The sequence below is a fragment of the Ascaphus truei genome, chromosome 6 (assembly GCF_040206685.1).
Source record: "Ascaphus truei isolate aAscTru1 chromosome 6, aAscTru1.hap1, whole genome shotgun sequence".
Classification (NCBI taxonomy): Eukaryota; Metazoa; Chordata; class Amphibia; order Anura; family Ascaphidae; genus Ascaphus; species Ascaphus truei.
The window spans coordinates 34,827,569-34,853,631 of record NC_134488.1 but is presented as its reverse complement, the minus strand read 5'-3'; the positions used below and the strand labels follow the sequence as shown (position 1 = coordinate 34,853,631).

Genomic DNA, 26,063 nt, shown 5'->3' with positions numbered 1-26,063 from the left:
TATAGTGCAGCCACAGTAAACAAAAATGTTGAAATAGCTCTGGTCGTGGAGGATCCCTAATTATGGGATAAAACAGCTTTAACTGTGAGTTGGTAAAGTAGGTGATCTGAGTGTTAATAAACAGTGCGCACAAGAGCTCACAAAGTGTGATACTTAGCTCTGGGGCACGGTTCTAGTCCGTATCCAGTTATAGCCCCCTAGTTCAAATGTGCCATTATCACGCTTATTGAAGCCTCTTAACACGCAGAAAACAAAGATAGTTGAATCTGGTCGTGGAGGATCCCTAATTACGGGATTAAACAGCTTGAACTGTAAGTTGGTAAAGTAGGTGATCTAAGTGTTGATAAACAGTGCGCACAAGAGCTCACAAAGTGTGATACTTAGCTCTGGGGCACGGTTCTAGTCCGTATCCAGTTATAGCCCCCTAGTTCAAATGTGCCATTATCACGCTTATTGAAGCCTCTTAACACGCAGAAAACAAAGATAGTTGAATAGTTATAATGACTGTCGATAGCTAAGTGCACAAGAGCTTACAAAATGTAATATCCAGCTCTGGGGCACGGATCTCGTCCGTATCACGGTAGCTTATGACAAGATATAATGAACACCAAATATCTGGGTTGAACTGAACGAGGCTTAGATATAATAAAATATAATGTATTCCTTAAAAAAGGTGAACACAGCAATATAGTACAATTAACAGGCAAGAAGGTAACACTTACTTAGGGTTGGGGAATGGAGAAGTATCAGCTAGCAATTCTCCAGCAATCTGGTGACATTCCAGGTGGAATCAGAAGCACAACTAAAAACTGTAGGGTTGACACAGTTTATATACCTGTGTAACCCTATTCTTAACATGGAATACAGACTATTGGTGAACAATTATCTGAATCCAATCCCTAACGTGGAGACACAGATTAACCCCTGCCCCCCAGCTAATTAGCCCATGTGTACTGGGACTCTATGGGTAGCCCCATAATTAAACCAGGGGCGACGACCAGTCTATCAAATGAAGTATCTGCATTGTTTGTAGGTGAAGACATAACACTTACAAACCACTCCAGTTTGATGATTCTCCACCCTCAGGTAACAATTAGAGTGGCAGAGTCTGTTGATTAGTACTTGATCTGTTGATTAGGACTTAGTGTAAACAATCAGGCAGTTAACTTTTGATCACAGTGCTTAGGCTCAATCAGCCTGCTGCCCTTCATGACCTATTAGCATAGCAGATGGAGTCTGCATTTTCAGGGCAGATCCAAAATACCATACATATACACTTTAATATCTACACATATTAATAAGTTCCATTCTGGTGGGCTCAGTGGGTCGACATTTGCCAGTTTTTAATGCCTACAGTGACCCCACATATTGGCCAAATATCAACTCTCTGCGACCTCCAGAACTGGAGATACAGAAATTTAAGAACTATAGAAAGGGACCTCGCTCAGACCCCTAGAAGGTAGAGGCGTGCTGCCTGGGGATGGGCTAGATAGATAATAAATGTGTATCGAGAGTGATACACCAAAGAATCCCCTTTGGATAGGCGCACTGCAGACCTGAAAATAAAGACGTCAGGGGTAGGATATGGTGTGTATAAATAAAAAACTTTATTAAATATTTGTGTATAAATAAAAACTTTATTGAATATTAGTGTAATAGTGTACACAAAACAGTATATAGTGCTGTACTATACACTGACTAATAATAGACTGCTGTTGGTCTATGTCAACCTCCGTCAAGCGTCTCACTGTGCTCCCATTAGTTCTGTCTCCCTTGAGGTGTGAAAATCTTGGCAGATGCTCTAAATGTCAATAATCTAGATGGGTTATTGTAACCCTATGACATATTGGTAGGTATAGGCTCTACCGAGACTAACAGAGAAGTTCACGCAGCACATCAACGTAATGTGCACACTGCGCATGCGTCATGTAAGTTAAAACAGTAGAGTCTGTTTATATGCGAGTTGCGCATGCGCCGGGGCAGTGCGTGAAGTAAATGTTTGGACGGCCCGTATAAGGTTGGTAACGGGTAAAGGGAGTACTGGGTATCGAGGAAATGTTCAATAGTGATTACACATAGTGACACACAGAGCGTAGTGCCTATGGATCACTATAGATCGTAGTTTGATATGAACCCAGTATATATGCGTATTCTTTGTACATTGGTGCGTTCATGTGTCAAAGTTTGTGCTGTATCTGGTATAGTGTGCGTCTCAAACGGGCGTAGGTACGAGGATGCTGTGCACCTTTAGTAGCAGGAGTAGTGAAAAATAGTAAACGCAGGTCTGGGCTGCTTGGTAATATTTTCAACGGGGTTTTTTGGTGCCCATGTGACCGCAGAGCTGCTCACTCGTAAACTGCTGCAATTGAGAAAATGGTATAGCACACGAGACCTAGGTAGTCAGAGCAGCTGTGTCTATACAGGGCTGCATGGAAAAAACATGCACGGTAGTATTTAAAGCAGGCAGGCTATTATGATAGTGAATAGCAAGTGCTGCCCTGTAGCAGCACTAACACCTCTTTAAATGGGTGTAAAAAATGAAAGTAAGACACAGGTCAGCGCACTAGAGGAGCTAGTAGAGATAGCTGGCGTGGTAAGGTATGAATCCCGGATGAAGTCACAGGAAGTGACGAAACATGCAGCATGTCGGGTCTTTAGCTGTATGATTCATACCTTACCACGCCAGCTATCTCTACTAGCTCCTCTAGTGCGCTGACCTATGTCTTACTTTCATTTGATACACCCATTTAAAGAGGTGTTAGTGCTGCTACAGGGCAGCACTTGCTTTTCACTATCATAATAGCCTGCCTGCTTTAAATACTACCGTGCATGTTTTTTCCATGCAGCCCTGTATAGACACAGCTGCTCTGACTACCTAGGTCTCGTGTGCTATACCATTTTCTCAATTGCAGCAGTTTACGAGTGAGCAGCTCTGCGGTCACATGGGCACCAAAAAACCCCGTTGAAAATATTACCAAGCAGCCCAGACCTGCGTTTACTATTTTTCACTACTCCTGCTACTAAAGGTGCACAGCATCCTCGTACCTACGCCCGTTTGAGACGCACACTATACCAGATACAGCACAAACTTTGACACATGAACGCACCAATGTACAAAGAATACGCATATATACTGGGTTCATATCAAACTACGATCTATAGTGATCCATAGGCACTACGCTCTGTGTGTCACTATGTGTAATCACTATTGAACATTTCCTCGATACCCAGTACTCCCTTTACCCGTTACCAACCTTATACGGGCCGTCCAAACATTTACTTCACGCACTGCCCCGGCGCATGCGCAACTCGCATATAAACAGACTCTACTGTTTTAACTTACATGACGCATGCGCAGTGTGCACATTACGTTGATGTGCTGCGTGAACTTCTCTGTTAGTCTCGGTAGAGCCTATACCTACCAATATGTCATAGGGTTACAATAACCCATCTAGATTATTGACATTTAGAGCATCTGCCAAGATTTTCACACCTCAAGGGAGACAGAACTAATGGGAGCACAGTGAGACGCTTGACGGAGGTTGACATAGACCAACAGCAGTCTATTATTAGTCAGTGTATAGTACAGCACTATATACTGTTTTGTGTACACTATTACACTAATATTCAATAAAGTTTTTATTTATACACAAATATTTAATAAAGTTTTTTATTTATACACACCATATCCTACCCCTGACCGTCTTTATTTTCAGGTCTGCAGTGCGCCTATCCAAAGGGGATTCTTTGGTGTATCACTCTCGATACACATTTATTATCGATACAGAAATTTACTTTAAAACATCTTTAAAATACAGGATTATAATGAAACATGGGAACAGGGGAACATACATTTTCATGACATGACAAGGTGTAAACCACATTCCTGGACCGCAGTCCAGTTAACCCCTTGCCTCCCTGTGAGGTCAGGGGGTGGCCATATGAGGTGCAACCCCTTTATTATCGGGCCAACCCCCTCTCCCTCTACACATAACTTTACATTTATCTGTATTAAACCTCACCTGCCCTTTACCTGCCCAAGTTTCCAGTCTCTCCAAGTCCTTCTGGAGAGATATTAGATTGTGCTCTGATTCTACTACGTTACACAATTTAGTGTCATCAGCAAAGATGGAGACTTTGCTCTCGATGCCAACCTCAAGGTCATTAATAAACAAGTTAAAATAGTGAGGCAATGCTTTACAAACCGCTAAGTCAAACAAGGGGTTAACCCCTACCACCCTCTGGGGGACTTAACCACCCTCCCCCGGCAACAATTCCCATCATCCACCCCCCTAACCCCACCCCCAACAAACATCACCCCCCCATCTCCTCTATAGACCTGACCATAGCTCTTTTGGTGGCTAACAGGGCTATTGGCCAGTGTAAGCACAATAAAAAAAGAAAAACATGAAAAAGGACATGCATTAACATCAATAAACATTATTTAACCTACCATAATAAAAATTAACCCATTTATTGTCATTGACACACCCCAACCATGATGAAGGCCTTACTCATCTTCAAGGCCATTAGCCTCAGGAACCATTCATAAAAAACAAGTAAAGGCTCAGCTCAGCTGTAATATACAAGGGTCAATAACAGTACTGTATGACAGTACTTCAAACAGTAATTTAGGAAGAGGTAGTAGGGCCAGGTTTGGGATGAAATATGAGCTCTGTTTTTGACATGTTACGTTTAAATAGGCGGAAGGCCAACCAGGATGATACCGTAGAGAGACATTCCTAAACTTTGGTCTGTACAGGAGGTGTAAGGTCAGGAGATGAAAAGTAAATTTGTTTGTCGTCAGCATAGAGGTGATATTCTTATTTCAGGGGTTCAAATGTAATTGGACAAATTAACACAATCATAAATAAAATGTTAATTTTTAATACTTTGTAGAGAATCCTTTGCAGGCAATGACTGCTTGAAGAACAAAAAAACCGTGTACAAGCTCCAGGTGGTCCGGCTGGAGATGCATTTATAGCATGATAATAAATGTGATATAGGGAGCTGACACCGGATAATGGGGAATAAAGGGTTAAGCAGTACTATAATGATTACGGATGACTGGGGGTAACAGGAGGGGAACAAAACAGGGACACAGTAGTGTGAAATGTATTCACAGAGTCCCCATAGCCCCGGCAAGCCCGGTGTGGTGTAATCTTTACTCACGATAAGACACCGTCCTGATCCCCCTCCTTCAAGCTGCTTCCCTGATGCTGCCAGAAGCATCTCCCGTATGGCCTCCGGTGGTGTAGCAGATCCTCTCAGACGGCAGCAGAACAAGGTAAGGATCAAATTTACAACCGCTCCAAGAAAAAGGTAAGGCGCTCACCAGCAAAAGAGGGTAAAAATCAACTTTATAAAACTACATAAAAAAACAAAGAAACAAACAGTGCTAACTACTCTCCCACGCGTTTCACGCCCACTGTGGCGCTTTCTCAAGGAGACTCCTTGAGATCATGAGCTGTTCCAAGCCTTCTCCATACTTTTTTCTTCCCATCATTCTGGTATAGGTTGATCTTAGTTTCATCTGTCCAAAGAATGCTGTTCAAGAATTGGGCTGGCTTTTTCAGATATTGTTTGGAAAAGTCTAATCTGGCCTTTCTATTCTTGAGGCTTATGAATGGTTTGCATCTTGTGGTGAACCCTCTGCATTTGCTCTCGTGAAGTCTTCTCTTTATGGCAGACTTGGATAATGATATGCCTACCTTCTGGAGAGTGTTCTTCACTTGGCTGGATGTTGTGAAGGGGTTTTTCTTTACCATGGAAACGATCCTGCGATCATCCACCACTGTTGTCTTCCGTGGACGTCCAGGCCTTTTTGTGTTGCAGAGCTCACTAGTGCGTTCTTTTTTTCTCAGAATGTACCAAACTGTTGATTTGGCCACTCCTAATGCTCCTGCTATCTCTCTGATGTATTTTCTTTTTTTTGCAGCCTAAGGATGCCCTGTTTCACTTGCATTGAGAGCTCCTTTGGCCACAGGCTGTGGGTTCAAAGCAACAGCTTCCAAATTTGAATGCCACACCTGGAATCAACTCCAGAACTTTTACCTGCTTAATTGATGATGAAATAACGAAGGAATAGCCCACACCTGTCCATGAAACAGCTTTTGAGTCAATTGTCCAATTACTTTTGGTCCCTTGAAAAAGAGGGGGCTACATATTAAAGAGATGTCATTCCTAAACCCTTCCTCCAATTTGGATGTGAATACCCTCAAATTAAAGCTGATATACTACACTTCAAGCCCATATTCATTGTTTAACTGTGACTTTAATTTATTTTGGTACACAGCCAAAATAACAAAACTTGTAGCAGTGTCCAATTATTTCCGGACCCAACTGTATAACGTATATACACAAGACATATAATTTGTATATATTGTATTATTAATGATAAAATATGTTTTATGTACTTCTAGTATCCACAAACACTACCTTCTACCTTCCTAGCCACTTACTGTAAAGTAACAAACCCTTTATAGCCCTTAGTGGTCAGCTAGTCATGAGTAGATGACCACTTGGGCGGCTAACGGTTAATATCATGTAACATCTGTAATTTGTCATATGTTATCACCTATTCCATGTTTGTTTAGCTTATCTTGCCTATGTGGGGCTATTGTGGAAAAGGGGGACTGGTGTGGGGTTATTGTGGGGCATGCGGGCTATTGTTAGGCAGGGGAATATTGTGGGGTATTGTGTGTGTGTATTGCGGTGGAGGGGGTATTCTGTTTCCTCTTCTCTAGAGTCTTCTCTGGATGGGGAATGAGAGTGAGGGGATGGAGGAGAGAGAGAGAGGGAGAAGGGATGGGGGTGGAGAGACAGGATGGTGGGAGAGAGAGGGAAAAGGGATTGGGGACAAAGGGTATAGGAAGAGAGAGAGGATTTAGGGGAAGAGAGAAATAGCAACGACATATTTTTTTAGTAAGGAAAACTCAAGAAAATTAAAAAAGTGTAGGCGTCGGTTCTACGGACTGTCTCTAATGAAAATTCCTGGTGCAGCCCGACTCCTGCAGTCGGACTTAAGAATTGTCCCCGCAGCTATTCTGAGATTGATGGACCTGATCTAAACTGTCAAATAAGGCCTTTTAAAGCAGCAAACGTCTCCAAATTGTGATAGCTATTTCTATATGTTCTCTATCAGGGGATCCTTGATACAGAACTGCTCCAGTCTCGTTGCTAGGTTTTGGAGGTATTGAGCATGGAAGATGTTTAGTAGAAAAGCAGTCACTGTAAGATTTTGCATTATCTTTCAAGCTTGATACCTCTGGGTCCCAGCAGTAAGACAAATGGTTTCCTGGTCAGTAGGATCAGGATCCAGATTCAGAACTAAAATGTGCTTGTAAACAATTGTGTAGATCAGGTGGCTGCTTTAACTCATGGGTAATTTGGTAAGTTTGAAGCCATTTTTTCTTTCCATTGTACATGTTGCTAGTTTGCCACATTGCTAATTTATAAACAGCATCACATTATACACTGTATATATAAACATTTTCAACTATTCACTTATTGTAAATGTTTTCCCTTTTTTTGTACATTTTAGAATATTCTCCAATGTTGCATTTTTTAAAATATTCTCCAATTTTACAAGTTTCGAGAGAAAAAAAGAACATCCAGTGGCGACTTTTTTTGATCCCTCCTACTGAACTTGCAAATGTAGTATATCCGAAATGTGAGCAAACGCAATTTCCATGGCAAATTCGCAAAAAATGTGCCCATCTCTACAGTATGTCAGATCAATAATTGTGGTATTGTTTATGTGCTTATAAACTAGACATTAAAGGGATAGACTGAACGAAGTAGGTAGTGTTACCCTAGTAAACCTACAGGAGTTTCTGCTAGAACTATAAAGGTTAGAAGGAAACATTTACCTGTCAGTCAGATATGTATTCTGGAGAAATGTAGCAAACATTCACATCACTGAGATTCTTTATAAAAGAATAGTATGTACAGGTGCGGAGGGGGAAGTTACCATGCTTATAAGTCATGCATATAGAACCCCTACTTATTTAGTCTCAGACTAACACCTGTTGCTGAGGTTGGGGCCGGAAACCTCTTCTCACAGGTGATGTGCCAGTCGTGGCATTAGTTCAGACAGCGTAAGCTCACAGTGTTTGTAATATAACCGCTTTTATATGACAGGTACTAATACCTAAGAACGCTGTGATCCTTAAAACTAGATCACTACACACGTAATACAGCATATATCACAATACTACACATAAACACTGTGCGGGTGTATGGCAGTGTCAGTTGGAAGCTGGCCACCCAAGTCTGGGTATATGGGCCTATGTAATGGTGCTGGCACACTGTTGGAGCTCTTAATGCACTAAAATGTAGCAGGCCTGTACTTCACAAAAGGTGCTTCGGTACCACTGTTAACTGCAACTGTATGTGCTTTCCGGCACAGATCTGCGGGACCTTGCTGCACCAGGTACTGCTCTTCCTCCAGTGAATCTCCGCTCTACCAGCGGGACTCAGACTGGCCCTGGGTTACACTTGATCAAGCCTGAAGGCTTAAGGCTTGTGTAGATCTGGCTCCACATGTCATGACTGTCCCCTTTTCCAGGCTCCTCTCCATCTTAGTCCCACCTCTTCCACAGCCTTTGTCATTGGCTGCTATTATGTCCATCACCAGTCACATGTCCATAGCACACTGGAGAGGAACCTGCCAGGGGGCAGTGTGAATGTGTTGCTTGCATCACACAGGGGGTTACACACATATATACTGCTTTTCTGTCCACTAATGTTGCTAAACATCAATACTGATGTGTCTTTACTGCAACTGTAGTGCTTAGCAATGTTAGAGCAATCTCTAGCAGTAATGGCAGTGACTTCAGTATCTCTGAAGTGATCTTCATTCCTGAGTAATGAGGTGTTAAGCAACCCACCTCAAAACTTACCATTTTTACAGGGCTCTCAGTGTGTGGCATATGCAGCAACACAAAAGGACGTTTGTGCAACATTTATTCATGGACTTATAGCTGCAATGCAAACGCAGCTCCCTGATTCTGGAAGTGGATGTTGCACATTAATAACTTACTATAGAGAGTAACACCCTAATAAATATTCTACACTTGTTGCTAATGAAGGGTAGTTGTGTGAATACGGATATCACTTCCTTCAGACAGAGCGATTAGTATGACGTCTGTTCAAGTGACATTGATGTTACAATTAAATACTGCCGATCAGATTTGAAATCAAGCCAGTGTCACCTTACTAAACATAGTTAGCAGCCTTGGGATATTGTAGTTGGAATGTAACAGTGGCTGCAAGGTCTGTCCCTCTTCTACAAAGAGATGACTCTGCAGTTATTTTGGATATCAAAGGTCCCCTAAGGATGAGGAATTACGCATGGCATGTACTGGTTCTGGTATCTCACCAGACTAGTTGTGGCTTTGAACCCTGTCCCCCACACAGCGATTGGTGAAGGATATCTCCCCCCCCCCCCTCCTACACAGGTACCACTTTATTACTGCTCAGCCCCTGACCACATGCACAGAGAAGAAGTGGCACCTGAAGAAGAGCGGGTAAGATTGGAAAGAGACGTGTCTTAGTGAGAGAACAAAAGTGTTGTAGAAAGATTTTCTAGAGGAAGTGGAAAATTGTGTCTTCATTCAATATAATTTTATGGTAGTTTTGGGGTTCTTGACTCCTTGTTATAACCTTTCATATGTGTGTGAGAACTGAGCATTGTCAAACTCCAGGTTAGGAGTCATTATAACAGATATGAAAAGGAAAAAGGGGAAGGGGAAGGTAAAGGACGGGGAAGGCTTAGTTTTTCAGCATAAATACGGATATAGGTAATTAACATCTAATAGATAATTAATATCTAGTATTACAATCCTCAGTCAATCTAAGAGGAATACTGGTTCTCACACACTTTGTTGACTACATTGTACATAAATATATTTTATTAGCTATCCAAAACATCACTCAATGGAGGGATTGATGTTACTGTGTTAGAGGTATTATTTGTTAAGCACTACTCAGGTGGCAGCAGAACGTATATTTCTGGATACAATTGACGTCACGTTTATCACAGAGGTTGCACTTCACTACGACGGACATTATTTATAGCAATCCTAACTGTTTACACTTAGGATTTTTGCGATTTCTCTCAGATCCACTGGTTATACATTATTTACATGTTTCCTATTTGACACTTCGTTACACATTGATTGGGTAGAGACATACACATATACGGTAGTCACTCTTTTTATGTTTACCTATCTTTCACATTGTTGGGTATTTACACTTCTTGTAAATGTTATATTGCTGTTGGCTCACAGTTGGTCTTGATACATTTGGACTCCTTCAGGATTCACTGTTACACTATCACTATTCTAAGTTTGCGCCACTGTATTTTTTTGTTTTAAACACATTCCTACAATGTGCTCATTATGTCTGTTACTGCCATCTTATGCACAGTAGCGTTATTCTTTTATGAAGTGTGTTCATTTGTTTTTGCTTAGCTATGGTTGATTGATAGGTCACATAAAAGGTGACTCTCTTGGACATTATTTTATTGTGTATATATGAGTAACGGTTAAGTTTTATTGTAATTCATTATTCTATCTTTATTAGTTCTGAGTGGAAGTAAGTGGGGATCTTTTAACTGTCCAATATTGTATGTACACGTTTGTCTAATCCACTGGTCAGCACCGGCTGCCTGGGCGTCTCACATACAGCCCACAGCCTTTAGCCACCACCAGCCTCCCGCCTCACCCCCCTCCCCAGTGCAGAGCGGAGATGTTGCTGGTGTGCATTGTAGCTTTTCCCTGCTCCCCCAGCTGTATAATGAGAGTGTGCTGATAAATACTGCACTGCCCGCTCCTCTCCTGTGCTAATCACTAGTTCCCTGGGAAAGGAGAGCAGTGCGACAGTATTCATCAGTGCGCTGGCATGACCAGAGGGGCAGGTAGAAGCTCCTACCCACCGCTGCAACGTCCCTTCTGCCAGTAAGATATATATATATAAATATATATATATATATATATATATATTCATATATATATAAAGGCATACCCCGGTTTAAGGATACTCACTTTAAGTACACTCGCGAGTAAGTACATCTCGCTCAATAGGCAAATGGCAGCTCACGCATGCGCCTGTCAGCACGTCCTGAAGAGCAATACCGGCTCCCTACCTGTACCGAAGCTGTGCGCAAGCGGGGTGACTATAGAGCCTGTTACAAATGCGTTATTTACATCGGTTATGCACGTATATGACGATTGCAGTACAGTACATACATCGATAAGTGGAAAAAGGTAGTGCTTCACTTTAAGTACATTTTCCCTTTACATACATGCTCCGGTCCCATTGCGTACGTTAATGCGGGGTATGTCTGTGTTACATACATGCTCTGGTCCCATTGCGTACGTTAATGCGGGGTATGCCTGTATACATACAGTGTTCGACAAACCTATATATCTGCACGCCCCAGGCGAGTGGATTTAACATCGTGGCGAGCTCATATTGGCCCAAGCAGCACACGTGTGGTACTAGGTGACGAGAAGATTTTTTTGTTCGGCGAGTAGATTTTTTTGTTCGGCGAGCAGATTTTTTGGTGATTTGTCGACCACTGAAATATACACAGTATACTGTATATATACACACACACACACTCACACATACGTGTGTGGGGGAGGGGGGAGGGGGTAATATTCGGTCCCCCTGAGCTAACCTAATTTATTTATTAGAACAGGTTTCAAAGACCTTGTTTCCAAGCTGCTAAATGTGTTTATTTATTAAAGGCATAACCTGTTCTACTCCACTTTGCAGAAACACATTCTTGCTACTGTTACTGTTATTTTCTATTTCTCTCTTTGAAAGACAAAAACATTACTGATTTTTATTTTTTTCACTGATAAATATTAGTAAACTTTTTTGCCCTACAACTAATTAATTGTTCAGCACAAGGTGGTTATGGGTGCTCAAGTATTCATCAAATATTGAAAGATATAAAAAATATAAACAGTATTCAATAAAGAAGTGGGTGACAAGGTCACGTGACCCTCATAAATCTTGCTTTTTAGTGAGCAATCTTAGTAAGTGTTCGGCAATAATACAAATATTCCCTGAAGGCAAGGGTGGGAGAACGGCTCCACACCACCCCAATCCTCATTCGGAGTGTCTCACAAATCTTCAATTAGATAAAGTTGCACTCACAATCTTTTACTTTGAAATCCTTAACACTCACCCACTTCCTGAATCTGTATGGAGGTGTGACAGCTGCTTGTAGCAGGATCCAAATGTAGTTAGCAACAGAGGTGAAGCGCCAAAAGGGAGTCAGGGTCCAAATGATTGAAAATATATACTTTCATGAAGAGACATGCTATAAGAAGGTAGAAACACACTCCTACGCGTTTCGTACACCTGGTACTTTATCAAGGAGTAACATACATTCTGTACATTTCTGAAGTCCATTTAAATTCCAGCTGTCTGTAGCATTTTGCGCCACAAACCTGTCAAGCGCATGTGCAAAGCCCGGACACCCCCCACTGTCGTCTGATGCCCCGCATACCAGAACGGGACACACAGAGGGACCAGGCAACTATGGTAACTGGCCACGAGCATCCCAACAGCGTGCCACGTCATGCAGCATGACGTCACGACGTAGCATGCATCAGACGCCCTGTGCTACTAACGACACAAGCAGGAGGGATACAATTAACCAACTAGCAGAAGAATCACAACATCAAGTGCAAAATCACAAACATTGAATGAAAAAACTCATCCACAATAGTGGTATAAACCAGGGGTGCGCAAACTTCTTAAGCTGCTCCCCCCTGCACGGGAGCCGCAGCGTTCGTGCCCCCCCCCTCCAATGACTCGATGTCACATGACGCCACGGTGACGCATCACCGAAGACTCGGCAGAGAACTGGTGAGTTACCGAGGCCTCACGCCTCCCCCGGCATTTAATTTAAATGCAGTGGGAAAGAGCGTGGGGCCTCTGTAACCGCCGTGCCCCTCTAGAAATTCTTCCGCCCCCTCTGTGGTGCACATCCCCAAGTTTGCGCACTGCTGGTTTAAACCATGGTAAGGACCTGCAGAATAGCATAAATCACTTTCACAAATATATACACTAGAGTTAATTAATAAAAACAAATAGAATACAATACAGGATACCTCCCATAGTATCCCAATCATTTGGACCCCGACTGCCTTTTGGCTGTGCGCTGCACCTCTGTTGCTAACTACATTTGGCCCTATAACTACACTAAAGATATATTTATACTGCACCGACACACTTTATTCGAGCAAATACCCGGTATGTACCTGGCAGATACCTGGAATGCGCCGCTCCTCACCTCTGACAAGCCTCGTTGCATTTGCCTTCCCAGCCTGGGTTCATGCCTGGCTGATGGGCGGCTGATCTGTTAAATGATAATGATTAGGATTTAATAGGCTGCAAAGCTTCGCGTGTCTACCAGATGGCATAAATTCATGAATTGTAATGCAGTATATATATATATACTGTGCAGCATTGCAGCCAGCGGGAATAAAATGCTTCAATCCCTGCTTGGAAAATACCTCAATGCACTCGGGCAGAAAACAGTCACAAACCTCAATACACCCGGGTATACCCGTAATCGTGGGACTAGCCAAGCTCGAATAAAGTGTGTCGCCAGTGTACGTGTCGGAGATGAATTTGGGCAATTTTGGTGTAAAACGGAGAGAAAGAAAAGTTGGTGTTTGCAGTTTTAAGATACTTTGCACCGAATCTGGAGAGTTTTAATAATAATAATAATAATAATAATAATACAGGTAAACCCCGTTATAACGCGCCTCGTTATACCGCGATTCGGTTATAACGCGGTTTTCCCGTGGCTCCCGTTTAAAAAAAAAAAAAAAACTGCACACACTGCACACACTGCACACACTGCTCATTGCTCACACTGCACACACTGCTCACACTGACACACACTGCTCATTGCACACACTGACACACTGCTCACACTGCACTCACACTGCTCATTGCTCACACTGCTCAAAGTGACACACACTGCTCACACTGACACACACTGCACACTGCTCACACTGCACTCACACTGACACACTGCACACACACTGCTCATTGCTCACACTGCACACACTGACACACTGCTCATTGCACACACTGCACACTGCACACTGCACACACACTGCTCACACTGACACACACTGCATACACACACTGCATACACACACACACACACACACACACCCCTCCCAATACACATATACATAAATCAGCCTTACCTTGGGGATGATTGGTGAGGCATGTCGCTGCAGGGGGGGGGGCGCTGCGTGCTGGTGGGGGTGGTGCTGCGGTGGAGGGGGATGATGGCTGCGGGGGCCCCCGATGCTGCGGGGGCTGGTGGGATGGCCCAGTGCAGCGCGGGGGGGCATGGGGGGGGGTGGCAGGACGACCCTGCGCTACGGCGGGGCCAGGGGGCCCTGTACTGCGGCGCGAGGGCCCTGTGCTGCGGCGGGGGGAAGCCGGACCGGAACTGGAGGGGCATCCCCCCTCCCATCTCCTGTCCCGCGGTGACAGGGGAAGCTGAAGCCGGGACTGGAGGGGCATCCCCCCTCCCATCTCCTGTCCCGCGGTGACAGGGGAAGCTGAAGCCGGGACTGGAGGTGCATCCCCCCTCCCATCTCCTGTCCCGCGGTGACAGGGGAAGCTGAAGCCGGGACTGGAGGGGCATCCCCCCTCCCATCTCCTGTCCCGCGGTGACAGAGGAAGCCGAAGCCGGGACCGGAGGGGCATCCCCCCTCCCATCTCCTGTCCCGCGGTGACAGGGGAAGCTGAAGCCGGGACTGGAGGGGCATCCCCCCTCCCATCTCCTGTCCTGCGGTGACAGGGGAAGCCGAAGCCGGGACCGGAGGGGCATCCCCCCTCCCATCTCCTGTCCCGCGGTGACAGGGGAAGCCGAAGGCGGGACCGGAGGGGCATCCCCCCTCCCATCTCCTGTCCCGCGGTGACAGGGGAAGCCGAAGCCGGGACCGGAGGGGCATCCCCCCTCCCATCTCCTGTCCCGCGGTGACAGGGGAAGCTGAAGCCGGGACCGGAGGGGCATCCCCCCTCCCATCTCCTGTCACGCAGTGACAGGGGGAAGCCGGGACCGCGGGGTGAATATGCGCTGATGCGGCGGCCATTTTTTTAATTACCGCGACCCCGTTACTCACGCGGTGGTCTCGGGGTGGACCCCGAGGACCGCGTTATAACGGGGTTTACCTGTAATAATAATATTATTATTTCATATAGCACTTTTCTCCCAATAGGACTCAAAGCACGTCACAATTACAGTATAGTATGCAGCACGAAGCACGCAGGAATTTTTACAGACAGTAAATAAGTAATACTAATAAAAAAATATTATTATTATTAATGAGATAGAAATTAGTTACTTGACACATGTTCCCATTTTACTAGCGTTAAAAATCTCCACAGGTGTAAAACTCTCCCGGTTAACAAACTGTGTCAAAGAGATTATTAAACAATTATTATTAAAGATTGCTTTCAAAAGATGATTAACAATCTTCTAACATTTGATGCAGTCCTAAGCAGAGAATAGTGAGGAATGTTAAAACAAACTTTTATTTGTGTTTAAACATCTTTATCTCCCAACTTTGCGCCCTGCGTCTCTCACATGATGAACGGACCTGTGATCACATTTCTTTACAGACCGTCAGGAGAAGACATCATGGGGAGAATGAAGATTCTGCTGGGGGTCGTGTTCCTGGCTCTCTGTTTTAACGAGTGTCTTTCACAAGGTGAGTGTGTAACATTGTAACATTCCCAGGTTTTAAACAAAAGACAAAAAGCACCAGTGCTACATCCCATATGACAAATTATATAGTTAAATACTTATGTTTTTCGTTGCATAAGGGGTCATTTAATTAAATTCTTTGGCCAAAGCATTTTACTCTTGCAAACCACGCCAAGGTGCTTAGCAAGACCCACCATTTAAAAGTAGTGAGCTGAAAACTAGGGAGGATGGGTCATAAACCTCCAAACAATGGAAATTTACAAACACACACAGCCCCTGTAAGCTCAGAACCCAAACACACCACACCATGTATATTTGTGTCAAAAATAGTGTTGTTAGTATTGTGACCTCATGTATATAACAAAAGGCAAGAAAACAGCCACGTGCTACATCCAATATGACAAATTATATAGTTAAATACTTTCATATGTGAGGGTCATGTAGTAAAATTCTTTGGTTAAGCTTGCAGACCAGGCTAAGGTATCCCCCCTTTGCAAGTCCTAACACTACTGTACCTGTAAAAGGCTCTCCTAACCTGTCTAATGGAGGGAGAACTGTCCTAATAGACTGGTCATTCACAGGTACATAACAAGAACTGCCATTTAAATGGTTATGTTGTTATATACATGAAGTCACAAGACCAGTACCACCCCTTTTCACACAATATATATGGGGTGGTGGGTTCTGGTTCTGAGCTTGTAGGCAAGGAGGCCAACAGATTTTCTGTGGCTTAGGACTGCTGTTTCGACTGCCCCTCACCCCCCGTGTCGGCAGTCATGCAAGTTCCCCCCCCCCCTTAACACCTCTTTACTCTCCCCCTCTATCTCTCACGCTTCACTTCCTCACTCACTGTTCCCCCCTAAACCTTCTCTCTTTTCCTCAATCCCTCTTACACCCACACTCTCCACACACATTCTCCCTGCCCTCCGCTATCATTCAATTACCCCACTATCACTCAATTACCCTTTTCTCACTCAATCAACACGCACACACAATTCGCCCAATACACAATCCATCCAATACCCATACAACCCCCTCACACGCAATACATACACTACCCCCATCCCCAAATAAATACAACAGTAGTTCCCCATCAACAAATACAACCCTACCCCCATCCCCAAATACATACAACACTACACCCCTCCCCAAATACATACAACACTACTCCCCCCATCCCCAATTACATACAACTCTACCGCCATTCACAAACACATAAAACCCTACTCCCCCAAATACATACAACTCTACTCCCCCCATCCCCAATTACATACAATCCTACCCCCCATCCCCAAATACATACAACACTACCCCCATACACAAACACATAAACCCTACTCCCCATCCCCAAATACATACAACACTACCCCCTTACACAAACACATAAACCCTACTCCCCATCCCCAAATACATACAACACTACCCCCATACACAAACACATAAACCCTACTCCCTATCCCCAAATACATACAACACTACCCCCATACACAAACACATAAACCCTACTCCCCCAGCCCCAAATACATACAACACTACTCCCCCCATCCCCCAAATACATACAAACCTACTCCCATTCACAAACACATAAAACACTACTCCCCCAAAAACATGTAACCCTACTCCCCATCCCCAAATACATACAACACTACTCCCCCCATCCCCAAATACATAAAACCCTACTCCCCCATCTCCAAACACATACAAACCTACTCCCCCATCCCCAAATACATACAACAATACTCCCCCATCCCCAAATACATACAACACTACCCCCCCATCCACAAAAACAAACAAAACTACTCCCCCATCTCCAAATACATACACTACTACCCCATCCCCAAACACATACACTACCCCATCCCCAAATACATACAACACTACTACCCTATCCCCAAACACATACAACCCTACCCCATCACTAAATACATACAACCCTACTCCCCCAGCCCCAAATACATACAACACTATCCCCTATCCCCAATATAAACACCGGAAGTTGGGCACAGCTTCTGGCCCGCACTGGCGGGAGAGAGGATCTGCCATGGGAGAGAGGCCCACAGCACCTGGGAGAGCCAGGGCCTGGTGGAAACCAGAGGCCCAGCAGTCAGACGCAGAAGTTGGGCCTGAAAATTCCAGTGCCGGCCAGCCCGGACTCCTGCAGCCACCAGGCCCAGGACACTTGACACAGCTTTCCCCCCATCAGCGGCCCTGTTTGCAGGGGTTGTGTGTGTTTGTAAATCCCCAGGTTTTACTTTGCTATTAGTCACTTTTCTCTTGTTTCGATTTTCTATAAAGGTCAAAATGACTGATTCTTATAAATATATTTGACCTTTTTGTCAAACTTATTCAGAAAATAATCAAAATCCAGTCAGCATTCCTGTGAGTAATCAGATTATAATGTTTGGTATATGGTATAATGCATTACACGCCAATGTTTTTTATACTCCTACTGTAAAAGCCTTAATGCTGCCACCACTGGAGTGTAAGCCAGGGGTCACAGTTCTGGTAATCTGCTATGCATGGCAGGTTTCAAATGAAGGGACAGAGCAAGGAACAATGATGCCTGGGTAAAGGAAGCACAGAGATCCAGGAGGCTCAAAGTCTACTATCTACAGAAGCTAGTGAACAATGTGTCAACATGATGCCACAGCACAGCACATGTAGCCTAGAAAGGAGATATAAGGGATGATCGTGACCAAACATCAGTCTCTTGACAATCTGTTGCTTTCTGCTAGTAACAAGGCACAATGTGTAGCTGTTAATGTACGAGAGAGAGAATCTGAGTTAGTTTAAGATGAACTTTCGTCTGTGACATGAAAAGTAATCATTGTGTTTTTGTTTTATTTTTCAGCCGTCCTCACCTCATGTGAGTATCTGATCCTTCTTTGATTTACAGTTGGTTCTGTGCTGATCTGGGGTTTCTGTCCTCTCTATTGGGACTGACAGCTCTTCTCCTGGAGGCTTTACATCCCCTAACCTGCAGGAGTAGATCTTCAAGCAATTGCTGACAAACAAGCTGATCTATCCATACTCCTCACTACTAACATATAGAACCTGCCATAGCAAAGCTTGGCTCCCTTCCCTCTCTTATCATTCAGGTTACTGAAGCAGCTACAGTATGCATCTCCCAACGCTCACTCTGTGTTGAGAAAGCAGAGCATAGTCCCTTGCTGTGTTAGACTTATGTGGTGGGCTTCCCATCACTTCTTCATGAGGAGCTGTTACTTACTGTACCCATTTGGTAGCCAGTTCTGCCCCATTTTGGTTTCGGAGAGTTTTAAGAGGGCAAGCAGTAGACCAGGGGTGCCCAACTCCAGTCCTCAAGACCCCCCAACAGGTCAGTTTTTAAGGCTATCTCAGCTTCAGCACAGGTGGCTCAATCAGTGGTGCAGTCGAAGAGCCTGCTTCAGCACAGGTGGCTCAATCCTGAAGTAGGGACTGATTGAACCACCTGTGCTGAAGCAGGGATATAATGAAAACCTTACCTGTTGGGGGATCTTGAGGGCTGGAGTTGAGCACCCCTGCAGTAGACATAGTTTTACTTAACAGTAGGACAATCAATGTTTTGTTATTTGTAGCCATACTCATCACTGATCTGTAACACAGCATGTTCATTCTCAAAATCACTTGGGGTTCAAGGGGTCACTCCCTTCTAGGACCAATGTGTACAACTGGCAGTGGAGGGGTCACATCTGGGTAATTGATGCCTTTTTGTTACCAAAATCTTACACATAAGAATTATTCATTCATTTTGAAAGTTAGTTTATAAACTTGGGAGGGGTGTGATTTCCTCTGGCTGCTCCCTTTTGACTGATATCCCTCTGTTCGACAAGAGTTTGCACAGGCAGAGCCCACTCTCCTTACCTCCCTTATCTTTATTGGCTCTCTGATAAAGACTGGCGGTGCTAAGAGTAAACAAAACACTCGATTGACAAAGACTCCCCCATTTACAGCACCCAGACGCGCAATTTGTAAGTCATTTCCAGAGAAACAAAAGAAGCCACATGTCTGCATCTATCATGGTTAGATTGGTTTAAGGAAGACAATTAGATTAATTTCTTACAAATGTGTATATTTTGACTGGCTATGTGGGATTGCACCTTTAAATAATTGCTGTCTTTTCTCTTTATACTAAACTAAACAAAGCAGCATTGCACCTTACAATAGAAAGTACTGTATGTTGTGGATGCATTTAAAGAAAACTTGTATTATAATGTTATATCAGAATTTAAATAAATGTTTTGTTTAATTATACTTATAAGTTATAACCATTGATCATGGCAGACACCCTCCAAATATCACACTGTGCCCAATCAATCATACCAAGTGACACCCTCTCTACTGTTCTCTGTGCTAGGAGTGAGCAGTAATAAAGGCATGACCAGCATATAGTCCAGGAAACTCCAGTCCTCAAGGGCCACCAACAGGTCAGGTTTTCAGGATTCCCTACTTCAGCACAGGTGGCTCAATCAGTCCATGCTTCAGCACAGGTGTCTCAATCAGTCCTTGCTTCAACACAGGTGGCAGTCTTCCACTGAGCCACTGCTTGAGCTGGGATTTCCTTAAAACCTGACCTGTTGGTGGCCCTTGAGAACTGAAGTTGCCCACCCCTGACACAGGCTAACAAAGACATATAGTACTCCAATCTACATATAATACCCTCCCTTACATTCATTGGGGATTATACACTAAAGTCCTCTTGCTGCAGAACTGGGGGGAAAGGAATGTAACCGGGTGTAGCAAAGAAACAACTCCAATTGCTTCAATGTGATTCATTTTCTTTGCTAAATCTGTGCGGTTTTGTGCTGGTTTTGCCCCAGTTGTGCAGCAGGAAGACTTTATTAAATGGTGAAAAATGGCAGATTATTTATCAAAGTCTCCCGGCCCCCAAACAGTTTGTCTCCCAGTTTTGCAGGGAGAGGACGCTGAAGATTCAGCTGTGCTGCAATAAGACTGTGCTGCAGAGTACAATCCAATGTATTGCATGCAATATTATTAAAACATACTATTCACAAACGCTTTACATTTTAATAAAACTATTAGGATTCACATAATAATTATTTGCTGTATGCAGTCTGTAATTTTTTTTTATTCACACAGATGCCAAAACTTGCCATGATTGCAACTCAACTAATGCCAACTGTGAGCAGACGTCTGACTATGTGTCTTGTTCCTGCAAAGTTGGATTCGTAGGAAATGGTCTTAACTGCACAAGGCTCGTGTTTTGTGGCACTTATTCTTGCTGTCCACAAGGATACACCTGGAACAGCGCTTCTAAGGCTTGCACTGATGTCAATGAATGCACAGACCCCTCTCTGAACAAATGTGGCCCGGCACCCTGTATTAATAAAAACGGCATCCACCTGTGTGGCAATACCATTAACAAGCCCTGCGGTGGTAGTGACAGTGCCTGCCCCGCTGATCAGGACTGTATGACCATTAATGATGCTATTAAGTGCGCTGACCCCTGTGCAAACTACAAAGAGCTGAATGGAGCCAGCAGACTGTCCACCATCTCCTCCACCGGCAGATTCAAAACCGACCGATATAACTTTGGCTGGTTCCGTTACACGGGGAGTGTCGGTTTAAGTATGAAGGAGGGGTGTGTTGGCTCCATGAGATGTGGCTCCCGTGAGCCCTTCAGTCTGGGTGGCAGCCACCCGGGAATTGGAGAAGGAGTGAAGATGGTGCCTCTCAATATTAACTCATTAGCAGGCTGCACACCAGGAGCGTCTCTCCCTGTGAAAGCCTGTCCTGGGGGATTCTACGTCTACAAGTTCTCAGGGACTACAAAGTCTGACGTCTATTGCACAGGTGAGTGGGACCAGTTTTCTATCTTCAAAAACTTTCCTCACTGTGTGAGAATTCATAAATTGGTCTATTCTGTCTTTTCCGGCTCATTGTCCTAGCTCTTTGCTAGTGATGTGGATCACGTTGCTTTACAGCACCCTGGGGCAATGAGGCGGTCTGGCAATATGAGCCACTTTTGGAACATGATAAAAAGCAGTATTTATTAAATGGAAATGTTTCTCATCCTGTTCTCTGAAAATGCAGCCCGATAATCTGTATGTTGATAACTAATATCTCAATACACTTCATTCAAATGATAAAAAATACAATTTGTTGGCCCTGACAAGTTTGCCTAGTCTGCCATATTGCTTGTGTCCCTTTCTGTGCCTATACAATCATTGTAATCAACAACAAAGAAGTTCTTCTGCACAGCAGTGCTAGGATGGGGATTAGTCAGTGGGCACAGGTGACAGCAAATGTAATGATTTGCAGGTTACAAAAATATATTTTTAGTATAAAAAAATTAGATGCTTCAGACAGCTGAAAGAATATAATGATTTTTATTGCAGCAGTGTCATCATCAGGGCATGTTCTCATATGGATCATGAGGTGGCTTGGGCCACATTGAGATCTTGGGCTTAATTTTGGACCCTGTTGCAGGGTACATGCAACTACACACGTGGGTTTCTTGCCAAGGCTTATTTATTTAGCCTTAACAGATATACAACACACAAAACAAAAATAGCTTTTCTTCAGCAAAAACAAAACGAAACAGTTTCTCTTTAGCAGACAGTGTGTAACTCAGGCAGCAATCCCTTTTCTAAGCAGGAGACAGACAGTTTATAATTCAGTTACTTTGTTTATCAGACCTTGTATCAGGAAATCTCTTTAGCAGCAGCTTACTCCTCTCTCATCAACAAACAAGATCCATGTGTCTATAGCCTGGGTTTTAACACACCTTGATTAGGCAGCTGGGATCCAACTAATTGTCCTGAGGTTCCCAGCTGAAGTTAACCTAGTCAGTGCTGCACTGCAGACTAGACATAGGTTTTCCAGGCATATAACTGGTGGCTTTTATTTACCCTGTCACAGACCCCCTGACTTTTTTTATGATAGTAACCCCACTGCTTCAGTGCTCCTCCAAAATAATACGTAATGTTACATTGCCAAGCAATACATTGATCTCAGACAGTCAGAGATTCACAGGACACAGAGAGGTCATGTGGACCATATGGACAAGCTGGTGAACATGGCTTAGTCTTGGGAAATGGCGATGTCATGGGGAGCAAGGAGACACTGAGGAAAATACAGCCAGGTTATAGGGAAACGGATGACATTAGAAGGAACACAGGGACTTTACAGGTACCACAGAAATGTCATGTGGTGAAGTCCAATGTAACTGGGTGACAGAGGGGAAAAGAGAGGCATTTTCCTTTGCCCTAACGAAACATATGTTTGTTTGCTCTATTTTAGATCAACAACCTCGAATAATCACCACCACCACCCCAACAACCACCACCACTACTCCAACTACCACCACCACCCCAACTACCACCACCCCAACTACCACCACCACCACCCCAACCACCACCACTCCAACAACAACTACCACCCCAACTACCACCACCACCACCCCAACTACCACCACCACCACTGCAACTACTACTACCACCACCCCAACTACCACCACCACCCCAACTACCACCACCTCAACAATCACCACCACCCCAACTACCACCACCTCAACAATCACCACCACCCCATCTACCACTACCACCACCCCAACTACCACCACCACCCCAACTACCACCACTTCAACAACCACCAACACCCCAACAACCACCACAACCCCAACTACCACCACCACCACCCCAACTACCACTACCACCACCGCAACTACCACTACCACCACCCCAACTACCACCACCATCCCAACTACCACCACCACCCCAACAACCACCACCACCCCAACTACCACCACCACCCCAACTACCACCACCACCGCAACTTCCACTACAACCACCGCAACTACCACTACCACGACCCCAACTACCACCACCACCCCAACAACCACCACCACCCCAACAACCACCACCACCCCAACTACCACCACCACCCCAGCAACCACCACCACCCCAACTACCACCACCACCCCAACTACTACCACTACTAGCACCACCACAACTACTACCACCCCTAACCCAACTACCACCACCCCAACTACAACTACCACCACCACCACCCCAACTACAACCATCCCAACTACCACCACCAACCACACTACCACCACTACCCCCTCTACTACCACCACAGCCTCCCCTACTACCACTACCCTGACTACCACCCCCCTTACTACCACCACCACCCACCCAACTAGTACCCTCCCTACTACCACCACCAACCCAACTACCACTACCACAGAGGCACTCACCAAGGGTCAACCCACCAAGGCCCCTGTTACCAAGACTCCACAGACTGAGGCTCCAGTTACTGAGGCACCCACTGAGGCTCCACCCACCAAGGCTCCAGTTACAAAAGCTCCACCCACCGAGGCTCTGGTTACAAAAGCTCCACCCACCGAGGCTCTGGTTACAGAAGCTCCACCCACCGAGGCTTTGGGTACAGAAGCTCCACCAACCGAGGGTCCAGTTACAAAAGCTCCACCCACTGAGGGTCCAGTTACAGAAGTTTCACCCACTGAGGCTCCAGTTACAGAAGCTCCACCCACCGAGGCTTCAGCTACAGAAGCTCCACACACCAAGGCTTCGGTTACAGAATCTCCACCCACTGAAGCTCCACCCACTGAGGGTCCAGTTACAGAAGCTCCACACACTGAGGCTTCAGTTACAGAATCTCCACCCACTGAAGCTCCACCCACTGAGGCTCCAGTTACAGAAGCTTCACCCACTGAGGCTCCAGTTACAGAAGCTCCACCCTCCGAGGCTTTGGGTACAGAAGCTCCACCCACTAAGGGTCCAGTTACAAAAGCTCCACCCACTGAGGGTCCAGTTACAGAAGCTCCACCCACTGAGGCTCCAGTTACCGAGGCACCCACTGAGACTCCACCCTCCAAGGCTCCAGTTACAAAAGTTCCACCCACTGAGGCTCTGGTTACAAAAGCTCCACCCACCGAGGCTTTGGGTACAGAAGCCCCACCAACCGAGGGTCCAGTTACAAAAGCTCCACCCACTGAGGGTCCAGTTACAGAAGCTCCACCCACTGAGGCTCCAGTTACAGAAGCTCCACCCACTGAGGCTTCAGCTACAAAAGCTCCACACACCAAGGCTTCGGTTACAGAATCTCCACCCACTGAAGCTCCACCCACTGAGGGTCCAGTTACAGAAGCGCCACCCACTGAGGCTCCGGTTACAGAAGCTTCACCCACTGAGGCTCCAGTTACAGAAGCTCCACCCACCGAGGCTTCGGTTACAGAAGCTCCACCCACTGAGGCTCCAATTACAGAAGCTCCAGTTACAGAAGCTCCATCCACTGAGGCTCCAGTTACAGAAGCTCCACCCACCGAGGCTTCGGTTACAGAAGCTCCACCCACTGGGGCTCCAATTACAGAAGCTCCAGTTACAGAAGCTCCATCCACTGAGGCTCCAGTTACAGAAGCTCCACCCACAGAGGCTCCGGTTACAGAAGCTCCAGCTACTGAAGCTCCGGTTACAGAAGTAAAATTAAAGATATCTGTCTTCAGTGACCCAACTACAACCACCACCCTGCCTATAACCACTGAAGAAGATTCAGCCGCTGAAGAAGGTTCAGCCATTGAAGAAGGTTCAGACACTCTCGAAACAACCACCAATGCTCCGGTTAAAGAAGCTCCACCAACTGAAGCTCTGGTTAGAGAAGCAAAATTATTAAAGATATCTGCCTTCAAAGACCCAACTACAACCACCGCCCTGTTTACAAGCGCTGAAGAAGGTTCAGCTGCTGAAGAAGGTTCAGCAACTGAAGAAGGTTTACTCTTCAGATAAGAAACTAATTTATCATCTACGACTAGTAAGGAACTGTACTGATTTTTTCTTATTAATTCCCCCAATCAGGAACATAATCTGAATGGCATCAATTACCTTCTGATTTCATCTGTTTATCACAAAATGTATTGGAATTTAGGACCATTAACTAAATGGCAAAGGCTTTTACAAAACATTAATAGCAACCACCACAAATGTAATTTAATTCCCTAATTCTAATATTAAGAATATTGAATAAAGCAGAGTGGTATTAGATCCACTATTCTCAAAATGAGAACTAAGATACCTCATGAAGTACTAAACTTACAGTCTGATCAGATAATATAAATCAAACAGTGCAGGGAACCTATTATACTGTAGGTATGCCTAACTGTATGGTCATCAGGTGGTGAAATGGTATAGGGTTAAAACACACAAGGGGTTTAGCTTCACCTAGCTAGCCCTACATGGTATATATTTGTTAGTGACCATCACCACATTATATTCTGGTCCTTACATGTACTGGTGTATTACTCCACGATTGGAAGTTCTAC

At 44.7% G+C, this 26,063-nt stretch overlaps 1 protein-coding gene across 1 annotated transcript; it reads left to right on the top strand.

Annotated features, from left to right (window-relative positions):
- Positions 1 to 23,115: 23,115 nt before the first annotated feature.
- On the top strand, positions 23,116 to 25,743 carry LOC142496618 (uncharacterized; the record flags this gene model as incomplete). The annotated part of the gene is made up of 1 exon (XM_075603282.1): positions 23,116 to 25,743. A coding segment is annotated over one exon (2,415 nt), but the record flags the coding sequence as incomplete, so codon positions are not given.
- Positions 25,744 to 26,063: the final 320 nt, after the last annotated feature.